General features: G+C 39.5%; 1 protein-coding gene across 1 annotated transcript in view; it reads left to right on the top strand.

The window, feature by feature from the left end:
* Nucleotides 1-17,370, top strand: part of xkr4 (XK related 4) — a 105,205-nt gene that overhangs the window by 70,615 nt on the left and 17,220 nt on the right. Inside the window, exon 2 of the mRNA XM_056476505.1 lies at nt 6,691-6,890. Coding sequence (XP_056332480.1) covers nt 6,691-6,890 — 200 coding nt within the window. The remainder of the gene's footprint in view (nt 1-6,690; nt 6,891-17,370) is intronic.

Raw genomic sequence — 17,370 nt, 5'->3', positions numbered from 1 at the left:
TTGTATCTGGTATATATGCGAGGACGCCTCAGTACGTAGGTGGAGTTGACGACAGAGGGATTGGGAGATGAAGTTCCCTGCTGACCCGGAGTCGATGAGGGCTGTGACAAGGAGAGAAATAGAGGCAGTAGTTATTTGTACGGTGGTAGTAAGTGGTTTACATTGTTCAATATTCGTACTGAATACACTCACTGAAGTCCGAATGGGACGAAGGGGACACTCCATACGGGTGTGTCCACTGACACCGCAGTATAGACACAGACCCCGGGTCAGCCTCCTCTGTCGTTCCGCTGATGTCAGTCTTCCAGACTCTATTATCATGGGTTCTGGTTCTGGAGAGGCTGTTGACTCAGGCGATTGGAGGAGTGCAGACGAGGGGGTGATGGTGTCCTGTTGATAGGAACGGAGACGATCGGAACATCGGAGAGAATGTTGGATGAATCTCTCCAGACCCATAGTATCATCTAATGTGGCCAGCTGGATTCGGAGAGTGGGTTCCAAGCCGAGCCGGTACGTGGTCAACAACGATCTCTCATTCCATCCACTTGCAGCTGCTAGAGTGCGAAACCGGAGAGCATATTCCTGTGTAGATAGAGTACCTTGCTTTAGATGATACAGCTGCTCTCCAGCGGCTACTTCCCCATCAGAACGTCCAAACACCTCTTTGAAATACTCCGTGAAGGTAGTGATGGAATTCATGACCGGCCCGGCTTGGTTCCAGATCGTCTCAGCCCATTTAAGTGCAGGCCCAGAGAGTAGTGATACGATGTAGGCGATCTTTGACTTATCTGTGGGATATAGAGAAGGTTGCATTTCGAATATGAGGGAACATTGTAACAGAAAACCATTGCACTCCCCCGCTCCGCCTGAGTAGGGCGCTGGTCGGGCCATGGGACTGGAAGGAAGGGCCGAAGAAGAAACTGTGGAGGCGGAAGTGCTCGGTGCTGGTGGTGCGTTGGAAAGTGGAGCTGGTGGCTGTAGAATCCGCTTCAACTGGTCCACCAGCTCTTGAAAGTGATCGGGGGGTGCTCATGTTGTCGTCGTTATTGGTCCGGGCTTCTGTTATGAAGCGGACAGGAGACAGAGGTAAGGAAACGTTAGGGTGTTTATTAAATGACAACAAGGAGCACATGAAGGATAGCCAGGAGGATCAGGAATGATGTTGGGGTCTTTTCCTCCGTGGCTGGGTAACAGGAATACACGAGGATGGACAGCACACACCAGATACAGCTGACAGAGGATGACACAGACTTGGAAGGACTGGAAGACAGGACGATTCGGGTGGACCAGGAAGACTAGGAGGAATACAAAGAGAACAGGTAAGTAAAGCGTTTGTTTTAGCTGAGGATGACTACGCTGAGTGGTCGCTCAGTTGTCCGCTTTCGTCGAGACGAGCCCGGACAATGAGCGACTGGAGTGCTGTGCTTTTATCTGGTGCTCGTGAATGTGATGCAGCTGTGTGCTCATTAGAAGTCAGGTGATGGTGATCTTCGTGAGTGGGGATCGTGAGAGCCTGACCAATCCGTGACACAGATTAAGTGCCGGTGGTATAATAAGATCCCCTTCCTGTGTCACTAGGGGAGTGAAATCTGAGTGGCTTGTTTTTCTACATGCTTGCAGAGAAAGCTTACCAAAACAAAGTTACTGGGTTTTTCTTCTTTGTTTTTTTCTAGGTTGGTAGATGCACCGGGAGCTGATTATTGAGCTTAAACATGTAAAATATGCACCCTAATACATGCTGTTAATGAATCTCAGGAGAGAGAGAATGGAAGTGTGTGTCTGCTTTTGGCTGGGTGCCTATCAGGATCAGAGGGTAAACTACACAGTGGGGATTGATGAGGAAAAAAAATGCAGAAACAGGTCACTTGGCAAAGCCACATCATTGGAAGTGGATGCCTTTAGCATCATAGACCTCAGACTGAGAGACCTTAACACCATTGACCACTAGTCCATTTCTATTAGCAGATGACACAACGCTTTTAAAGGAGTCGCTCATGCTGTTGTGAACAGGTTTGTTTGACTGTCACATTAAGCCTTTTCTTTTTCCATCAAAGCAGCAGGTTTGCGCAACTGTTGCGAAGAGGCCAGTGTTGCCATAGCAATTCCTACAGATTTCCCACCTTTTTTGTGAGAGTTTTTAAAAGTGAATTGATTTGAGAGGCTTGAGTTGATTACATGAAAAGATTTTATTTAAAATGTTGTCAGATACTAATTGGTATTTAAAGCATTGATTTTTTTTTTATGTGAGATGGTATTTCAGTGTAAGTACATCTGTTTTAGCCATTACTGTTTATAAGTCAAGACTACTTTCAGATGTGTTTTTTATCATATGAAATGTGCTGGGATATTCCAAGTAAATTGTTGCCAACCCCCCACGCCCTTGACAAAAACAAAGGCTTTGTCCGAAACTGCCTACTACTCAGTAGGTACTGCATTTGTATTTAAACTTACTACTCGGCTGTTAGAAAAGTACGTTCTATACAGTAATGTGAAAACTATAAAGGGAATTCGGACTTACTACATTCGCCATTTTGTCATGGTCACGTGACCTACCTGCGACAGTTGCGTCGCTTTACTCCCATTCATGAATTCGCTTGCGAGGCATCATGGGATAGCGCAGCATGCATGGGATGCGCACTTCAGAATCTCGAGGGAAGTAGTAGGTCATCCGGGTACTTCTCGCATACAGATTTTCAAATTCTATGAATTCGGACACACTACTCTGCTCGCTTACTGATTTTAGCGTACTGTATAGTATGGAAGTATGCGGTTTCGGACACAGCCAAAGATAAAATATACGCTGTTAGTTTCAACAGCAGTCTAAATAATTGTAAAACCCTATGAAATCAGTTTTACCCCCCAAATTCTGTTATTGTTTCCAAAATAGTGTTTATACAGGTTTTATTTTTGCTGGGCTCCATTTTAATGCTTAAAATTATTTCGAGCACGTTGTCTAATTATTTAAAATCATGAAATTTATTGTTATTTAAAACCATTTGAGGAGTTTAATAAATGTAGTTTTTAGACAATGTCGTTTTAAATGTAGTTTGTAGTTGTTTTTTTCTTAAATTCCATTCTTTTCTCTTAAATGACATTTGAAATGTAGATTGTACTGTACAATAGTATAACTATCCTCAAGCTAAAAATTCTTATTGGACAGTTTGTCTTAAAGACAGTGTGATTCTTATGTGTACATGATATCACCTATTATTTGCACAATTCTGAGAGACGTTGCTTTATACTGCTAATTGGCAGCTAGGTCTCTGTAACATGGTTGTCAGCTCAAACTAAGCAGGGCTAATCCAGTACCTGGATGGGAGACCATATGAGAAAGCTAGGTTGCTGCCGGAAGTGGTGCGAGGCCAGCAGGGGGCGCTCAACATGCAGTCTGTGTGAGTCCTAATGCCCCAGTATATTGATGGGGACTCTATACTGTGAGCAAACTGAGGTCCTGACTCTCTGTGGTCGTCAAAAATCCCAGGATGTCCTTCAAAAAAAGAGTAGGAATGGCCTCCTAACCATCCCCATATCTTAATTGGCTTCAGCAATCAACTTCTCTCCATTAATCAGCTGGTGTGTGGTGTGTGGTCTGACGCAAAATGGCTGCCGTCATGTCATCCAGGTGGATGCTGCACACTGGAGGTAGATGAGGAGATTCCCCCCAAAAATGTGTTGAATGTGTAAAGCGCTTTGAGTGTCCAGAAAAGCACTAGATGAATGTTTTAAATTAATTCTGTTTTTATGGCTGGACTCCTAGCTTAATTCCATACATATAATCAAATGGGCGTAGTTAGTTTAGACTTAATTTAGGCTTGTTAGTTTAAGACTTTTTTGTTCATTCTAAGAACCATTGCAATGTTTGTAATGGTAGGATATTTTACATTCATTTCCTGAATAAAATTATAAAGGTTACGTTTATATCCCAGTGCAACTAGCAATCAGTTTTCTCAACAATGAAGTTTTGACACAATGCAGCTTATAGTCATTTGGAACATTTTCTGGAAAACATAATTAAAGATTCTTTTAGTAAATGCTAAATATGTATTTAACACAAGCAGAAAAAGTGTTTAACCTCATTGGTATTCCTTGCGTTGCTGCAAAAGTGCATATTAAAATATTAATTTACATTTACATTTTAGGAGAATGATTAAAAAGGTGAATTTGTATGCGATAATTAGTTTTGGCACAGGAACATTTTAACTCTTATATGAGCAAGCAAATGAAGAGCTGTGTTTGCCTAAGAAGCACAAAAGCCTATGAAGAGGCGAGTGATTTCAACCACAGATGCTCGACCAAGATTCACTCACAAAAACTTCCTGAATAATTTAGCTTCTTTACTTTTTTAATGTAATAGTTACAGGCACTTTCCATTTATACAGGACACTGTGTTGTCCCATGACTGCTTTAAAAGCACTATAGAAACACATCCCGGGTGTTTGTTGTGAGAACCTTTAGATGCTATTTCAATAATAAGAGATCAGTATATGGAAATGGATATACCATGAGCTTTAAGCACCACTGTTCTCATGTAAATTATGCGAGCGTAAATCCATGGTAAAAATCAGGCCAATCAGAACACAATGCAGACTGTTGCGTTGCTCATGTGCAGACCCACATGTAATCCACAGATTTCCGCAGATTTTTAGCTCATCATTGAATCTATTTATTTACTTGTGTAAAAGTGTGTAAATTTATATTTATTCAGTTTTTTAATTAATTTCAGTAATATTATTGACTAATATGAAAATGGTCATATGATTTATTTACAATACAGTTTGTAAATAATATTTTCTATGAGAGACTTGCTTTGTTTAACAAATAAGTGGATCTAATTGTATAAGCATTATAAACATTAAATAAAAATTATGTTTTTAGTTATAATACTCCCAAAAATCATTCAACATAAATCCGCAGATATTTTACAATATTTTGTGCATAAAAAGCAAAAAATGTCTGGCCCTACTCATGGGGCACGTCCTCAGCATTTGCATATAGCTACTTTAGGTCACATTGTACATCATCCAGACCTGAGAAGCAGCGTCACCTAAAGTTTGCAGCAACATACTGTATGTTGCACTCAGGATTATTAATATGCATGCCCCATGCTTGCTATGTACTTGAGACTTTTATTTTGAAAATGGTAGAGGCTGCAAAAATACAACCGCAACAAATTAGCTGTCTGAAATCGCATACTTCCATACTATATAGTTTAGACACAGCTATTGTTTTCAATACATTGTTATGTAACAACTTAGCAAGCCAATTGTTGACATACGTACACATCAGGATGCAAAATGCAGGATATATGGATTATAAATGTATTCATCTCCACCCCTCCACTCAGCTCATTCATAAGGTGTTTTTATTGTATCTTTTGTTAATTTTTATCATGCTTGTAGAATTTCATGCATATGTTTGTAATGGTCAACAAACAAATAGACTGCTGAGTGTAAATGTGCACTTATTATAAAATGCACATTTTATAATGGTGTCACAGATCTCAGCTCTTACGATTATTTTTCTGAAGTGAAAGAATAGCAATACACTTTATTGAACATCATCAATAGGCATAAAGCTTCAGACATAAAGCTCTACTGGGGCACGGACCCCACTCAACCTCACAACCACCTCAACCCAATAGAATTCTGATTCTATGTGTAATTTTATTGAGTAATAAATGAGCATAATCTCTGTTTTATAGTTTCTGGAGATTTTTTTAATTTACCTAAGCCACATACCTACTTTGTAGATATCAGGAACAACTTAACTTATTGAATCAATGCAGTTGTCACAATCCCCAGTGATCTAATCCTGGAAGATCGCTGGTAAAGAAGCAGATCACTAAAGGACTACAAATCCGCCATTAGATGGACTACAGATCCAGCCATGCACCGCTCACATGCACCTGTTCCGGATTCCATTGGTTTTACACACTCACGGCTTGGAACCGGCTCATGAACAGATTTCTTTTTAAAAAACCACACACACACACACACACTTCAGTGCTGAGTCTTGTTTTACTGTTTTGTAAACATTACGATGCGTTTTCCTTGCCTTGTCTTGCCATGTTTATTGTTTACGTTGTTTGCCGCCGGGACTGACTATTCGCCTGTTATTTTTTTTGCTAGTTTGATGATTTTTTTTTTTTTATGTTTTTAGTATTATTATTTTAATAAACATTTAAAGATATGTACCAAAAATTGCAAAGCCTCATAAAAAATGATCATATTTATAGCGAATAATGAACAAGTCAAGTGACTGTTAACAGTTAACAATTTGAAATTTAATTTCATAATTAATATATCATTTTACAAAGCCCCAGATGTGTGCCCTTTTCATGGAAAGCATTTACACACACTTGAAAGGATGCTGTCTTGATTCATACGACACTGACACAAAGTTCCATTTCTGGCTAAATCATTTAGAGCTGTTGTGTTGAGTCATCAGCTTTGACATTAAATAATGGATTCATCAGCAGTTCTAACAGCTTCATCCACAGTGGATCTTGTTGACAAAACAGCACAGAGACCAACATATCTGGAAAAAGATGTAAGGTCACATTGAAAAGAAAAGTAGACAAATCATTGAGATATTTGAGCTGAGCGTCTGCAGACTCGGCCTTTTAATCGAGAGGTCAAAAAGGGTTCAGAACGAGAGAAGTTTTAAAGCGCTTTTCTTTGTCTCGCACAGGTACTTCCACACCATCTACCTGGGCATCAGGAGCAGGCAGAGTGGAGAGAATGACCGCTGGAGGTTTTACTGGAGGATGGTGTATGAGTATGCAGACGTCAGCATGCTCCACCTGCTGGCCACGTTCCTGGAGAGCGCACCGCAGCTCGTGCTCCAGCTCTGCATCATTATACAGACACACAAGCTCCAGGCTGTGCAAGGTAACACAACATGCAAACCCAAACATGCATTTATTGCACTATAGTATTGAGGGTTCATTACGCCCTGGCACACCAAGCCATCTGTTCACCATTCAAACAAGCCAACTTCAGACAGGTCGGCTGAGTTTCTGCAGTATGTTCTGCACTGCTGACACCCCATTTGGGGATTATTAACATTCATTTAAACTGTATGACCATATAGTTTGGGATTTTACTAAAATACAGCTCATAGGAGCATTTATAAGTAGTGTTTACATTTGGTCACATAAATGTGTCTGCGCTAAATGGATATAAATCCGATCTTCAAATCCTGTGCTATTGTATATAAAACTAAAGCTTCAACTAAAGCATCAGATACGCTGCATTATATTTAATTATATTATTTGTTACTGAAATAAAAGCTATCTATTTAATTGAGCATACACTGTATAAAAATGCTGGGTTCCACACAATCAATTTGTGTTGAGACAACATGAAGGAATTGAATAAACTTATTAGGATTTACAAATTTAACTGGATTAACCATAAAAAATTAAGTTGCCCAATAAAAACTATAGAATTGTGTTGTTTCAGCACATTTTAAGTAAGTAGGCTGAAAAAACAGCAAACACCATTTTTTTGAGGATACAAAATATTTCATATGTAAGCTACAGCAGGTTTTATACTTTTTACTTGGGTTTCAACAAAACAAGGCGGACTCCGTGATTACTGTCGTTACAGGTTAAGTGAAATATTTCATATTCGTCATTCAGATAAACGGAAGACATCATTCAAAACTTTTAAGGGTTTGAATTAATTTGTGTATGACCTCTCCATAAAAAAGATTAAAAGAAACATTATATTTTAAAATTATGTTTCATCTCCTTTTTGATATATTTTGATTTGATATTAACTTGAATCAAAGCGCTTAAAGGTCTCGTAAAGTGCTTTGAATTGTGCATATTTATTCGATGTTTGATGTAATCTCAACTGAAAAATGTAGAGAGGGTGGAACAGAGTAGCTCCTCCCCGTTTCAAAAAACAGCCAATGGCGTTTTGTTTTATCACTGCTCTGCCATTGAGAGCGATTGAGCTCAAGTGCATCAGATAAAAAGCGTCTTAAAGAGGGCGGGACATGTCAGATGCTAGAGAGTATTTGATTGGTCAAGATTTGATGAGAAAATTTAGTATGAGGTGATGTGAAAAAAAAATCACAGTTTAGGCAGAAGTGACAAACTGCAAGCTTTACATGTTTATATCTGTTTTATATCTTCTAAACACAAATTTTGTTACTCTTTTGGAGAACACTAGCTAACAGATATCCTTAAAACTAACAGACTGAAACTTACTTACTTACTCCCAGGGCCATTTATATCGAAGTTGATATTTAGCCTCACCATGTTAGTGTTTCATAACATCGCATTTTTACAAGGTGGATCGTTAGCCTAATGCTCAACCCCCAACCTGGAGGACCAGGACATACGCACAATTTAACTTACCCAATTTACCTAAAGCACATGTCTTTAGACTTGTGGTGGAAACAGGAGGACACAGAGGAAACCCACGCAAACACAGGAAGAACATGCAAACTCCACATGGAAAATCCAACTAACCCAGCTGGGGCTCGAACCAGTGACCTTCTTGCTTAGAGGCGACAGCAGTACCCACTGTGCCGCCCAACAGACTAAAACTAACATCTAAAACCAAATATTTACATTTTCACGGGACCTTTTAAAAAAAACGAGAAAAAAAATGAAATTTAAAAACAAGCACATCTGTCGTTTTATTTTACATTAGCACTGTAACTATCATAAAACCTATTAACACACGCTCACATGCTTTTTATTTTACACTTTTGAAAGGAATAAAAATTGACATATGTGGTTTTAACCACCAGATGCGTTTAGACATATCCAGTTATGTCAGGAATGCATCGCAGAGCACATCCTGAAGTGGTTTGTGCAAATGTGTTTCGGAGGGCATTTACACCGTAGGAGCAAGTGACCGGGTATAAACAGCCCCAATGTGACCACTCTTTAACCACACCACTTCCTCTAAACATTACCTTCAAAGAAACCTATGCAAAACACTGATTTAAATGTCAACATAATCTGACTGAAGCAACTTAACTAATGATGGGGCTACGCGGAGGAGCAGTGGGTAGCGATGTCACCTCACAGCAAGGTCACTGGTTCGAGCCTCGGCTTGGTCAGTCAGCGTTTCTGTGTGGAGTTTGAATGTTCTCCCCGTGTTGTCGTGGGTTTCCTCCGAGTGCTCCGGTGTCTCACACAAGTCCAAAGACATGCGCTATACAGTAGGTGAATTGGGAAAGCTAAAATTGTCCGTAGTGTAAGTGTGTAAATGAGAGTGATTGGTGTTTCCCAGTGATGGGTTGCAGCTGGAGGGGCATCTGCTGTGTAAAACATGTGCTGGATAAGATGGCGATTCATTTAGCTGTGCCGACCCCTGATTAATAAAGGGACTAAACCGAAAAGAAAATGAATGAATGAATAAACTAATGATTTCTAGCTCACAAGGTGGTGTCACAAAACACAGCAACATGAGCCACCTAGAATTAGGAAAGGGATGAACATTCGGATGTTTCCATTAAAAAAGAAAAAAAAGGTGTGCTTAGCTGATTTGAACTGGTTTAGCTAGTCTACCAACCTGGCCAGACACTTTTTTAACCTTAGCAGTTGAAGTGCCCAGACATACTTTAAAATCAGCAAAACAGACAACCACTTTCATCTACCCTGAGCTTTTTTTCACCAGAGAGGCCAGTATTTTCTTACTCTAAGTGTACTTTTTTATGCATTTTGGTTGCTATCACCAATGCACTTTGAAAGGGTGAGGTTAGGACAGTATACTGAGGAGAGAGAACTCCCAGGTTTACTGTCATCTTTCACTTTACACATCTCATCCTGTCTGTATAACCGTGATGGAGAGGGACAGAGAGTGAGGAAAAACTCAACGCTGCCACTGAACATTAAAGAAGCAGAGAAGTGGAGTGCTTTTTCAAGAGCCTTGCCAAAAGTGGCCATTTATTAGAGAAAATGCGAGTCTGCGTGTATTTGTTGGGGCCGCCACATCATTTTTGGACCAATTTGTGAAATTAAACTGTTTACGATGATTACAGAACTAACAATTGGTTAGCGATCAACTCGTAAAATGGAGTTTTCAGAACTTTTGTTTTATTACTTGATGTTATAAATCATGTAGTGTCCACTACAGTTCATTTCAACATAGGCTCATTCTGAAAACATAGCCCTATGTACATTTCTGGAGATCGCAAATTATGTAGCCAGAAGTTAGTATGGCTGCATTTCGTTTTTAAAATAAATGCTACGGGGCGGTACCAACTGACCCCTTACCTCCATATGGACGGCTTTCCTGCTGTTACCAGTTTGCCCAGTAGCTTGCCATGTACGTCAGCAGACTTAAGACGCAGAGAGGAGTTGACTACGATGAAGAGGTTCGAGTCAGGCGAAGAACGGTTCCAGAAAGCGAGTAAGACATAAGACAAAAAATAACATAGACAAGTAAATAACTTGTAAATATTTGTAAACTTGTAATAAATGTGGTAAAAACCAGGCAAGGGCTTTTCTTTTTCTGGATTGCTTTTTAAAACTGTCAGTTGGGTTTAGCGGGTCAATCTGTGCATTTGAAAACACTACTGGTTGGGTTTAGGGAAGGATGAGGGTGGGTCAGTCGATCAGTCGGTTGGTCAGTCAGTCATTTGACTGCGGCCTCTGGTGGATACGTATTTGGCGCTCTCCAGAAATGTATATAGTGGTACATTTTCAGAATGAGCCTTGGTTGGTTCATTTACTGACTATTTGATGTAAGCAGGTCTCTAATACTTGGAAAACTCTATTTGTTATATTTATTGTTTATTAAACAACAGTTACTCTGCTGATATATCGCAAAATTAATGTTATTACATATTTTTGACTGGTAAAAAGCTTTCAAGATATCTTAGAACTTGTAATTACCTCTTGTAAACTGTACATTTTTTGGGAGTTCTGAATTGTGCCTTGTGACCGCTGCACCACCTGACCCAGATTCATCAAGTTGAGAATTGCTGTAGAAATGCATAATCAATAGTCAGAGGACATAATAATCTCAAAATTCTGGTAATTAAATATCACATAATGCTGCTTTATGTCAATGCAGAACCGGTCCTGACATAACTGTACAATGCTGTCTGAAGTGTGCCATCCAAATTTCAGATCCCCAAGACCTGGTTTAAACATACCCATTAAAATAAGAAATCCAGTGAATTTATTATTTATTTATGTTTGTAACTGACTTCTAAACCATAAATACTGTATAATAAATGTGACTGTGAGCCACAGGAAAGTATGGTCCGGACAAAACTAGTTGGCTAATTGCACCACAAGAACGCTCATAGTAATAAACCCTTGATACTAACCCAAGATGGGATGTCAGAGGCAGAAGGCAGTCTCTTATAGATATGTAGATACATTGCATGCTTTTAATGGCCTGCCACAAAATAGTCATTGGTCACAACAATAGTCGATTTTTTTTTGCTTTCAGAAGTTATAGGCTCATTCTAACTGTATTCTAATAAGCTTCATCGTACAATGATGATTTTGGAATTCTCATAGAACAAAATGCAAAGTTTTACAGTCAGGGTTTACTAAACAGTCTGTTACAGTTACTGTGTCCCTGATTTATTAGGATGTCATCAGTTACTTTCAGGTTGCAACATAGGCTCATTCTGAAAGTGTAGCCCGATATACATTTCTGGAGATCACAAATTATGTATCCAGAAGTACATATGGCTGCATTTCATCTTTAAAACGAACTCTATGGGACGATATGACGCCACTCCTTTTCGCGCTTACCAGCTGACCGCTTACCTCCATATGGATCGCTTTCCCGCTGTTACCAGTTTGTCCAATAGCTCGACATGTACGTTGGTCGACTTGAGAAACAGAAAAAGTTGACCGTGATGATGGGTTCGAGTCCAGTGAAGATCTGTTCCAGAAAGCAGGTAAGATAAAATCAGAAGCCAAAAAATAAAATAAACAAGCAAATAACAGTATGAGAATGTGGTAAAATCTGAAAATGGGGTAAAAGTCAGATGAGGGCTTTTCTTTTTTTGGATTGCTTTTTAAAATACTGTTGGATGAGATTAGGGAAGTGGGTGGGTCAATTGGTGCTTTTGAAAACACTATTGGTTGGTTAAAAAAACTGCAAAAAAAACGTACCTCCTGGGATGTATTTGGCGCTCTCCAGAAATGTATATAGCAGAATGGTTTCAGAATGAGCCTGGGTTGGTTACTTTACTGACCAATTAAAACATACATACTTAGTTGGTCAATTTTGATTTTTATATCTTCCTTTATAAGTAGGCAGTCCTTGTTGTCACATTTATTAGAGTTTTTTGGACACCTTAAAGGGTACAACAGGTTACAATGCTTGCATGTCTCAACATAATATTAATAGTGTTTCTTAATGATATGTAAAGTGAAGACCCAATAGAAGATTCATGTTGTATAAAATCATTTTATTTATCATTTTATTTATTTTACACAAACTTTTTTTTAACTATGGGGTGGGGCAACACGGTGGCGCAGTAGGTAGTGCTGTCACCTCACAGCAAGAAGGTCGCTGGTTCGAGCCTCGGCTGGGTCAGTTGGCCTTTCTGTGTGGAGTTTGCATGTTCTCCCCATGTCCGTGTGGGTTTCCTCCAGGTGCTCCGGTTTCCCCTACAAGTCCTTAGACATGCACTATAGGCGAATTTTTTAAGCTAAAATTGTCCGTAGTGTATGTGTGTGAATGAGGGGTATCTTCTGCGTAAAACATGTGCTGGATAAGTTGGCGGTTCATTCCACTGTGGCGACCCCAGATTAATAAAGAGACTAAGCCGAAAAAGAAAATGAATGAATGAATAACTATGGGGTAAAGCTGTGCTTTAATAAAAGTCATCATGAATTCTTTCAGATTCCAGTTCACACCAAACATTATAGGTATAAATATAATGGTGAAGACATTCTAAAAATCCTTCTGAATGTAAATCAATAGAAGAGTTCAGACCAAAGCTATACTGATAAAGATGTAGAGAAACATTATTGTTAGGATCACGTTCAGAATATTTTCAGATAAAACACTGATAGCTAGCCAGAATCAATTTAAATATACTGGTAAAAAGGACTCGTGAAATTAAAAGCTACAACAACATTGTGGAGAACCTCAATGCTTGATGTTGAGCTCTCTTCAGAGATTATATAAAGATAATGACAATCTTGGGAAGAATTTGTTTGGTAATAATGTTATAAAATGCATGGAAGTCCTGCAAACAATTCATCACAAATAAAAAGGAGGACATCTTTGTGTTGCCTCCTTCCAGCTGGGGACAATAATGTGTTGTTTTTGAAGCGATCACTAAGTTCACTCTGATTAGATTGTTTATATGTCACAAGCTGGATTCACTGGTCAGATGCACTAATAGCACACTGAGGACATCTGCTGTTACAAGAGGTAATGCAAAGGGACAAGCATAATCTAAAAATAAACATTAATCCTTAGTGAGGATTCAAACTTATTTATCATTATATTAATAGTTATCATGTTTGATGCAAATGGGCCTAGAAACACAATAAAGACAAACAGTGCTTCTGTATTTGCCGTTCTTCTGAAAATGATAAGCAAAAGCCACACAATATGCCATCAAATCAGTGTTTTATATTGCCAGTTGTGCTGTGTTGACAACAGAAACAGAGAATATAATAATAAAACTGAAAATAATGGCAGCCCCCATAAGCCCAAATATGTATAAACCAATGCAAATTGACTTAAAATAGCGTAAATCTGTCATGCTTTATTATTATATTTATTAAGAGACATTTACATTATATTAAGAGACACATGATACCCTGTAAAGCTTCAGATTGACATTGTGGTGACCTTTCAGTTGACCCCCATTAATAAACCCTTGTAAAACGGTCATAATACCAGAGCTGTTCACAAATGCTGGTTCTGTTGATTTGTGCTTTGTGCATTGCAGAGCTCTGTCTAGCAGTTAAAGCTTCAGTGCCTTTATGTGCTGTCTTCTGTTCTTCATAATCTTCCATAAACAAAAGTGCCCAGGGACTGTCAGAATTTCTCCTATCAAAGCTGTGAAATGATTTATGAAAGCAGGGGTCCTGAGCTCCTAATGCAACAGAGCTGTGAATATCCAGTTTTATTTGGAGGATTGTAAGGATCTGAGCGTCTGCTCCGTGTGGCATTGGGAGCAGGTCTGGAGGCAGTTTTGCTCATGGTGTTTGGTAGAGCGGAGAACCGTCTGATGCTCCAGACTCATCAGAGACTTTCCTATGAGATTTGCTTGCACGCTTACAAGTCCAAAACAACATCGAGCAAGAATGGAAGCCAGCAGTACAGTCATAATGCAGAAAGCTCAATGTCTCCTCAACAGTCGAAACACCTTGGGTAGCATTTGATGGCAGAAGCGCAGTGGTGAAATGTAGGACGCGTTTGATTTGCTCTTCTCTCACTCAGGCTGTCTCTTGTTCGCTCTCTAGAACTTTACCAGTAACTGTCGCAGTGAAAAACGCTGTCAGTCAGTGAGGCCGTATCTCTTCTTGCTGTTTTCCCTGACGTAGCTTCTTTTGGACTCCTGCCAGAAATAAAATGTCTCTACCTGCTTGTATAAATGGGCCACTCAGCCTAACAATTTCCTGCAACACTTCAGCGTTGGAAAAAGCAATGTGCCCAGTGGACTGCTTGCTCAAAACTACAGAAAGCAACTCTTACTTAATCATGCCTATCTGCTGTAAACATAAAGTCCACTACATTGTATTTTCTTCTTGTTCCTTAAGTATCATTGAAGCATCATAAAAATTAACTGCACATTCAAACCGCAACCCAGGCTCATGATTACGTACCCCTATATACATTTCTGGAGAGAGCAAAATACGCCCCAGGAGCTACGCTATTTTGCAGTTTTTATTTTCACAAATCCACCAGATGTCACTGTTGACTGACTGACTGACCAACTGAGCGATATCCCTACCATCCCCCATCCCTAAACCCAACCAATAGTGTTTTAATAAGCACCGATTGACCCACCCACCCCCTTCCCTAAACCCAACCCAACCCAGGCTCATTCCGAAACTGTACCGCTATATACATTTCTGGACAGCGCCAAATATGTCCCAGGAGGTACTTTTTTTGCAGTTTTTGTACCCAACCAATAGTGTTTTCAAAAGCCCCAGTTGACCCACCCACTTCCCTAAACTCATCCAACAATGTTTTAAAAAGCAATCCAGAAAAAGAAAAGTCCCCTGATTTTTACCACTTTTTCAGATTCTACCACATTCTCACCCTATTATTTACTTGTTTATTTTATTTTTTAACTTTTGTTTTTTTCTTACCTGTTTTTTTGGAACCGTTCTTCACCAGACGTGAACCCCATTTTGTCACGGTCAACTCCGCTCTGCATCTCTAGTTCGCTGACGTACATGTCGAGCTACTGGACAAACAGCGGAAAAGCCGTCCACACGGAGGTAAGTGGTCAGCTGGTAAGCGTGAAAAGGAACGGCGTCATACTGCCCCGTAGCATTCGTTTTAAAGAAGAAATGCAGCCATACTTACTTCTGGCTACAAAATTTGCGATTTCCAGAAATGGACGTTTTCAGAATGAGCCTATGTTGTTAAACCGAGCGATAAAAAAGTATATCTGACTTTTTTTAAAGCAATGAATTGATGCATTAAACACTAATTAAGTCGTCATCTTTATTTTCTTCAGTGCTTTTGCAATGTAGCTTGTGTCAAACAGCTTTACATAGATGAAGATAATATAAAGATAAAGATAATATCAATAACATTAAGGCACCGTTTACATGTTACGACTTTTGGCATGCTCAAGCGTGGCTTGCACCTGAAAATAGGAACCGGAATCACATTTTCCACAGTGTAAAAATAAGTTTACTCAACTTAAAATTTTAAGGCAACTTGCTGCAGAGCTTTTTGAGTTTACTTGAAAAAGATGCATCTAATGGCCCGTTTCCACTGAGTGGTACGGTACAGTTCGGTTTGGTACGCTTTTATGGCCGTTTCCACTCTCAAAAGGCATACCAAACCAAACCGTACCGTACCACTTTTTCGGCACCCTTTCGAAAGGGTACCAAACACGAGAAAGGATACCAAAAGGCGGAGCTAGACGCGCAGCTGAACGCTATTGGTTTACAGAGAGGCGTCATTCGCTTACACAATAAGCCAGAATGAAAACAAAAAACCCGCCATGTTTAAAATACACGCACAGCCGACGAGCCGAGACATTACAGCGGAATTATATACACATATAATAACGAGCCATGGTAGACCTGGACTCAAACATACCTTGTCGTCATCATGATGAACAGCCACAAAGCCAAGAAGAAGAGCAGATTTACCCTGTACCCCGTAGTTTTTTACGAGCCAGTCTGAGGCACGAGCGGTTTCGCTTTCTTGCTTGCATTCGCCGCGCGTCTATATCTGAAATAACAAACTTCTTGAGCTGATGATAATAACGTGCGCTTGATTATTGACGTGCTTTTGAAACCCGATCCTGTCAGAAACAGACAAACGCGAGAGTGAAGCGCGAAAAAAACAAGGGAGGAGCCGGAAAAAAAAGGAGCACATTATTTTTCAGCAAACATGAACAAAATGCCATGTATAACTAACTTATTATCTTCACCTTTTAGACTAATATGAACTGGGAATGACGGAATTACTCTCTAACAGAGGCTACATGTGCTGCTGAAGATTACATACACAGATAAGAGGTTTTCACTGACTGTAGGCTATATTTTGTGTTGTTTTGAACCTAAATACGGACGAAATGTCTGTTGTGTGTGTTCTTCTGTAGTTGATAACATATCGGAGACTGTAAGGGGCTGTATGTGTTCATATATATGTTCATTTATTTAGTTATTTAATATAATTACAGACGTTAAAGTAGGCTGTTTCGCACGGTCATTGATCTGCAGTTATAATCAACTCTTGTTCATTGAAAAGTTAGTAATAAACATTTATACACAAGTATTTATGTGTATGAAGCATCTGTTTTGTGAGAAGTGCTTCTCATATGATATCACAGCGACCTGTTCATCTTTATTGTAGACATTTCCTCGAGCGAGAATGATGTCAACTGAAACTTTCTGTCGTACACCACGCCCACCAAAAGGGTACCCTTGGTAGTGGAAACGCAAGCTTGATAAAGGTGACCCGTACCAAACCAAACCGTACCGTACCATACCGTACCAGTCAGTGGAAACAAGTCATAAACACTGCACTCAGAGCACCTAAACACAGCAGTGCTTTTTAATTCCCTCAATAAACAAAACTTGTAAGGAAAGGAAAGTTGTGACTTGTGGTCAAGAATGGTGACACACTTGGAATTTGTGCTCTGCATTTAACCTTTCCAAGTGCACACACAGCAGTGAGAATATATACCTGGAGCAGTGAGCAGCCATTGCTGTGGATCAGCTGG

This window comes from Danio aesculapii, chromosome 2, assembly GCF_903798145.1.
Source record: "Danio aesculapii chromosome 2, fDanAes4.1, whole genome shotgun sequence".
NCBI classification, from domain to species: domain Eukaryota; kingdom Metazoa; phylum Chordata; class Actinopteri; order Cypriniformes; family Danionidae; genus Danio; species Danio aesculapii.
Note: the sequence above shows the minus strand (reverse complement) of the source record. Positions and strands in the feature narration are given on the sequence as shown.